The sequence below is a fragment of the Apaloderma vittatum genome, unplaced genomic scaffold (genome assembly GCF_000703405.1).
Source record: "Apaloderma vittatum isolate BGI_N311 unplaced genomic scaffold, ASM70340v1 scaffold37131, whole genome shotgun sequence".
In the NCBI taxonomy this organism is placed as follows: Eukaryota; Metazoa; Chordata; class Aves; order Trogoniformes; family Trogonidae; genus Apaloderma; species Apaloderma vittatum.
Genome location: NW_009700414.1, coordinates 1 through 6198, shown reverse-complemented (window position 1 = coordinate 6198; position 6198 = coordinate 1). Strand labels below are relative to the sequence as shown.

Genomic DNA, 6198 nt, shown 5'->3' with positions numbered 1-6198 from the left:
ATGAGCTTGGCTGGGGAGAGCAACGGGAGGAAAGAGAGGAGGAGGTCAGGGGCGCACAGAGATGGGGCAGGCAGAGGGAGGGAGACCCCAGCAACACCTGACAGTGGGCACATGCTGGGCAGAGAGGCAGCTAGGACAGAGAGCCCTAAAATCAAGATACGAGGGTAAGAGCCAACTTTGGCCCCTCTACCCTGCCACTGTGTCCCCACATGACCATGGTCATGTCCCGCTGGCCACCCTGAGCCGTGCTGGAGCAGGGAGTAGCTCTGCCCTGCCCAGCTCCGTGGGGCTCAGTGGTTCAAGTGCTGCAGAGATGCCCCAGAAGGGAGGCAGGGCAGTGAGTGGGACAGAGAACAAACCAGCTGCCTGGCAAACCGAGAAAGGTCTGGGCGAGCCTGCAGGCAGGCAGGCAGCAGAGAGTCACTCTTTGGAAGCACACAGCGTGCTGCCAGCTGTCCCCGGCCCAGGGGACACCGCTCCTTGTCTTTCTGCTGGGCAAGGGCTGCAGGAGGAGCAGTGACTTTGCAGCTGGCAGGGGAGGCGTGAAGGGTATGGCCATCCTTTTAATGCCTTTCACCTTTGCACAAGTCGAGAGGGCGTATTGATTTGGTCTCAGTTTTTTAATGGAGGCATCGATCGACTTCCGAAGGAGCTATGCAAATCACCGGGTCGATGGGCTGCCTATAAATAGACCTGTCACCTTCCCTCCTTGCCTCCGCCCTGGGAACTAGAGCCCTGAAGCTCATCCATCCCTAGGGAAGGGGGAGGATGGGTTCAGGACATCCTTCTCTCTGGCTCTGCAGCTGCTGTCCCCAGGGCCGGCTCCTGCCCCCAGGGCAAGCCCCGAAGATGACAGTGGCTACCTGTTTGCACCTCAGAAGGTCTGCGCTGTGCCACGCATCAAAGATTGGCACTGAAAATCTAGCCAGGACTGTCCCATCTCGCCACCATCACCTCTTGCCCAGCATCAGCCCCTAGTGCCATAAGCATAATTTGGCAAGGTAACTAGCGTGCAATCCACAAAGCTTCCAAGTCTACAGCCTCCTTATGGGAACAATCCCACTGATGCCCCTCCGATCTCTGTGCAAGCACTGCTCAGTTCCTCAGGACTGTGGTCCACTCCAGCTTGTGCACCTCTACCCTAGGGTGCTCAGCCACCAGCAAGCTCCAGTGAGGGCAGTGATGTGGCTCTGGAGACTGTGGCTTTGCAGGAAAATGCTTTGAATGGCAGAAGGAGGCTGCGGACACACACACAAGCTAAAGTGAGTCTAAATCACACTCTTGGCTAGAAGCAAATTGCTGCCTCTTCTGTCTCTGCAATGCCCTGATCCTGCACCCTTCACATGAGATCAATGGCACTGAAGGTGGGGACAGCGAGCGGGCAGTGCTGACAGCGGCTGAGTTGAGCAACGGATAGGGCATCCCAAAATTTGTTGGGGTCGACTGATTTGGTGTTGCCAGGCAAGCTAGTCTCAATGTGCATGCAGATACCCCCTTCCCATCCTCCCTCCTGCCAACATCACCCTGTAGCATCTCTTATCATTGAACTGCACTGTGCCTGCAGCCCCCCACCCACCTACAGCCAGGCACAGAACAGACTCAGAGCTGAGAAATTTGGGAAGAGTCAACTCCAGGCTGTGTCACCTTGGCACCAACACCCAGAGCCTGGCACACATCCAGCATCCCCAACACTAGCCACAGGAGCCACAGTGCTCTGCAAACCAAGTGCTGAGACAGTCACCCCCTATTTATCTGTATTGGGGAAAGGGTGGGGAATTGATCTTGTAGGCAGTAAAAGGTTTGAGAAGAATTGATTTTTCTCCCCGAGAGATAGAAAAAGCAGAGAGGGAGAGAAGGAGGAGGGAGGGAGCATGGAGGCCTCAGCCCCAGTGAGCGTAAACCCCTGCTTTAAAGAGGTACATTGCTTCCCTTTCAGCACCTTTTTTTCTCTCCGACCCCCCCACTCCACAATGATTTACAGCCACTGGCCGGGTTCACCGCCCTGCACAAGCCCGGCCAGCAGTGGTGGATAAGGACAACCTGTCCCTGGGGACCTACACCCCCAAAACCATGCAGGCGACCTATGAATCCTGCAAACTCCAGCCCTGGACATCGGAAAACACCGGGCACAGATAAAACCAGCGAGTCATCAGCGAGCCGCACCAGCATCCCCAGTTGCTCAGGGGGTTTAGTCCAGGCTGCAGCCGGCGGCAGATTGCTCAGTGGCAGGCACGGCCCGGGAGGGATGAGCAGGGCTGCACCGGCCGCCCTCCTTCCCTTAGAATTAAAAAAAGTCAATCAAATATTGACAATTAAGACAGATAACTGAAAACGCCGGGCTCAGTGTTAAGTCGGCTGTAAAAACGTCAGCATGCGGCAAGGGGTCATCCACAAAAATAAATCAACCCCTTCTACATGCCCATCCCCAAAAAAATGAGATAATAAAAAAAATAAAAACAGAAAGAAGGGCTTGAGGAGGGGGGTTCTGTTCTCTAAAAGTGAATTTCTAAACAATGTTTTAGGGGAGTCCCTTTTTTTTTGTTGTTGCTCTTTTTCTGAGGGGGGGGAAGCTTAACATTTTCAACTCTATTCTTTCACTTAAGTGACAGATTTATCCCAGTAAAATTATGTTTCATGCTCGAACTTTGAAGGGAAAGTGGCTACGTAAATGCTGAAAAAATGCAGCGAGACACACTTGATCCCCCAACTGGACTGCGAAGAGGAGAAAGTATTCAGGAAATGTTAAAAAAGGTGAAAGTAAGAAGCGTTTTAATAGTTCTTCCAGACATGGGGGCCTCCCTAGAGATTCATAGAGAACAATCCTGAACCTCTATTTTAACATTTACAGACTTGCAACTCTTTTAAAACTTTACATCTGAAAAACTGCTTGTTCTCTTTCTGGTTTAGATCGGTCTTCATTTGCCTCCTTAGCTCTTCAAATGCTTAAACCTTTTTTTATTACATTTTAATAGAGTTTTTCAAGCCACTACCAGTCCCCTCCTTCTGGCCTTATTTAAACCTGGTCGATATTTAAATATGCACTAACTACCTTTTAAATCCAGGCATTATAGGTCTAAAAAGTCAGGATTTTTTTGCTTGGGAAATTAGCTAATGCCCTTTCAAAACAGAGCTGCTAGGATGGGAATAGTTCATTTGCAAGATTAATGCTGAATGTGTGGAATATCACATAGACAGAATCTGTGCTCCACTTACACTGCTAACGTCCAGCATGAATTTTTCAGTTGAAGCAAAAGGAAGAAGGGGAAAAAAAAAAAAAAAGACAGAAAAAAGGGAGGGAAGGAAGAAAAGCATTTCTACTAATCTCCCCAAGCAAGAAAGGGAAATTGCAGCTAATACCAAAGAAAAACAGTTGTGATTCCTACGCACAACACACACGAATACAGTAACTTTTCCAACCCGGGTGGAGGATCAGGCCTCGCTGGCCCCGCTGAGCCCTGCGTGGAGTTTGACCATCCCAATGTGTCATTAGCACACACAATCAAAGTATTTGGGCTTCGGGTGTCTCTCTAGCAGAGGGGTCTGTTCCCCTGCCCCAGGAGGGGGAAGGCTCTGAGGAGGGGTTGCCAGGTCCGGGGCAACAGCAGAGGGGCCACAGTGTAACAGGCTCTTTCGCGCTCACGGGGTCCCCTCTGCTTTGTCTCTGGAGATGCCGCAGCATCTTCTCCTGCAACCAACTGCCTTCGCTGACCCTCCGCTCAGGGTTTGTTTTGGGAAAGGAAGGGCAGGGCAGACGTACGTCGGGAAAATGCCAGTTCAGAGAGCTCTAGTTTAGGGAAGGCATCCAAAGCAGCTATTCAACTTCCCACCCTGCCCACTCCTCTCCTCTTTTTCAATTTTCCTCTCTATTTCTTTTCCAAAAGGAAGTCTCTGAGACACCCAGTCCTGGAAAGAGACAGGCTGCAATGACTGGTGCTGCTCGGCACGCTGCAGCCCTGAGCCCTCCCAGTCAGGTGCAAACTAAGAATGAAAAAGAAAGGCGCAGAGCCCATCCTGCAAGCACCGGTCCCCACCCTTAGCACGGGGAACCTGCCCTCACCTTGAATTACACAGCCGCCGATCACTGACCCCTATGTTCTCCCTTTACAAGCTCCCGCAAGCTGAACGATTTTAATGATTTCTGGCTAACAAACAGGACGGAAATCATCAATCGCTGTGCTGGGCTGCGAACACCTCCCTGGCTCCCCCCACCACCCGCCCCCATTGCGCGTCCTTACCGTGCACATCCCCATCCTCTGCCATGGCATTGATTTTCTTGTTGTCCAAGATCTGCACATGTTTCCCGCTGGTCCGGCTGTACAGCTGGTAGGTACGGACGAGCCGCCGGCTGAGCTGATCCGTCACCAGGCTCTGCTCCCTCACATGCTGTGTAAAATTAGGTGGGGACTGAACAGTTACCTTTAGGAAATTAAAAAATATACGACACACCATTATAATCTCTACTCCTCAGAGGGGCGAATGGGCTGAGCCGAGATCACCGGCCTCCAGCCGGGATTTATGGGAAGGCACAAAGCCAGGACCATGGTGGTACCTCCTGTGCCACCAAAGTCTCCCCAGGAGAAGGAGCATTAAGCTCCAGGATGAGGGAGCCCTTTAGAGCTGTGCCCACTTCAGATGTGCCCTAAGCAGAGGGGTGCAGATGGCTCGGGAGCACAACGGGGCTTGGTGACCTCAGAGGCCTCCCTGGGAGCTGCTGGGTCCTAGCCAGCAGCGGGTTACCCACAATGAACATCAAGGCTGGGAGCCAGAGGGGGTTCAGGGGGCACACATTCATCCCAAACCTCTCTCACCTCTGCAGGAGCAAGCTACTGCTCCGGCTGCCCTGAACACTAGCTGCTGCCCCATCAGTTTCAATATCTGCCTTTCAACTGGGTCCCAGGCTCTTTATTTGCTCCCAAACAGCCCAGTTATTAAGGTCTTTAAATACAAAGTCCCTAGAGAAGGTAGAGCTATGAGGTATAAGAAAATCATGCCCCCACCTGAGTATTTAGTGGCATAAAATCCAGAGTATACTAACGTGCGACACGTGCAACAATATCCCTCAGCTGCGGCCAGTTGTTTGGTGCCGGCAGCGGAGATGTCCCCAGCCCTGGCACACTGAACCCGTTAGCCCTGGAGCCGTAGCTGAGCCTGTCCCCTTTAGACCCGGTGCTGCTGATCCTGGGCTTTAAACGATTTTCATGAGCAGCCAAACCTTCTTCCCCCTCTGCCTTGGCTCACAAGCTTGCACAGGAGTCCTTTTTCCCCCCTTGTCTCAAGTCCCTCTTTTAAGTCTGGAAAGTTTCTCTGCTCCCTGACATTTATAAAGATGTATTCTGAGCAAATGTTAGGAGATAGCTCCTTTCAACATCAGAAGGCTGGGACTACCCCCCACCACCCCCACGTCAAATGGGAAGATTTCCTCCCATCTTAAACAACAACAGAAAACCCAATAAAAGCAAAAGCTGGTGCTCTCCCAAAGCTGGCTTTATAGAGATATCTCCCCTTGACAATGCCATTTCTCTCCTTCTGCTTCTGCGTGTGCATGTGTGTTTCCTATAGACAGGTTTTGGAAAATGCAGCAAGATTCTCTCCCCGGCTCTGATGAGGGTACCATGTGGAGGAGAGGTCATTAGCCATGCTGCTATTTGGTCTTCCATCTCATACTCCAAAATATTACAGCTAAGTTTTTATACAACCGCACACTCCTAGCACTTTGTTCCCTTCGATTTTCAGCTGGAAACTCAATTTTTTTTTTGCTCCCAAGCTTCCAGGAATTTTTTTTTTTTTTTAAAAAAAGTGCCTTAAAGGACATTTTAAACAAAGCTTCTGCACCTGCAATGTCGGGGGAAGGGGGGGGCTTCACCCCGGTTTGAAGGCGCACGGCTCGCAGCAATGTGTGCCTGCTGGTATGCGGGTGTTGCACAAGCTCTGCCCGGGCTGTTTAATCTATTTGTGACACTTCTGTCTCTGGCGATACAAACCAGCAATACTGAAGCCTGGCAATTTTAAGCTGAATCAAAACCTACGATTTTTAGTAAGGTTTTGAGTGGGGTTGTTTCGCCCTTTCTTAGGGTGAAGTGGTGTAGGAATAAAAAACAAACAATCGGGACGAGAGGAATGGGGATACTCACAGTGCCATTGAGAGGTGTGGAGGAAGAGACCTAAAGCTACTTAAAACCAACCCGCGCAGCTCCTTGA

At 51.1% G+C, this 6198-nt stretch overlaps 1 protein-coding gene across 1 annotated transcript in view; it reads right to left on the bottom strand.

Moving 5' to 3' along the window:
* FGF8 (fibroblast growth factor 8 (androgen-induced)) overlaps positions 1-4416 on the bottom strand; it is a gene marked incomplete at its 5' end in the record, with an annotated part of 5830 nt that extends 1414 nt beyond the window's left edge. Inside the window, 2 exons of the mRNA XM_009878736.1 lie at positions 4125-4176; positions 4236-4416. Coding sequence (XP_009877038.1) covers positions 4125-4176; positions 4236-4416 — 233 coding nt within the window. The remainder of the gene's footprint in view (positions 1-4124; positions 4177-4235) is intronic.
* Between the last annotated feature and the right edge of the window lie 1782 nt (positions 4417-6198).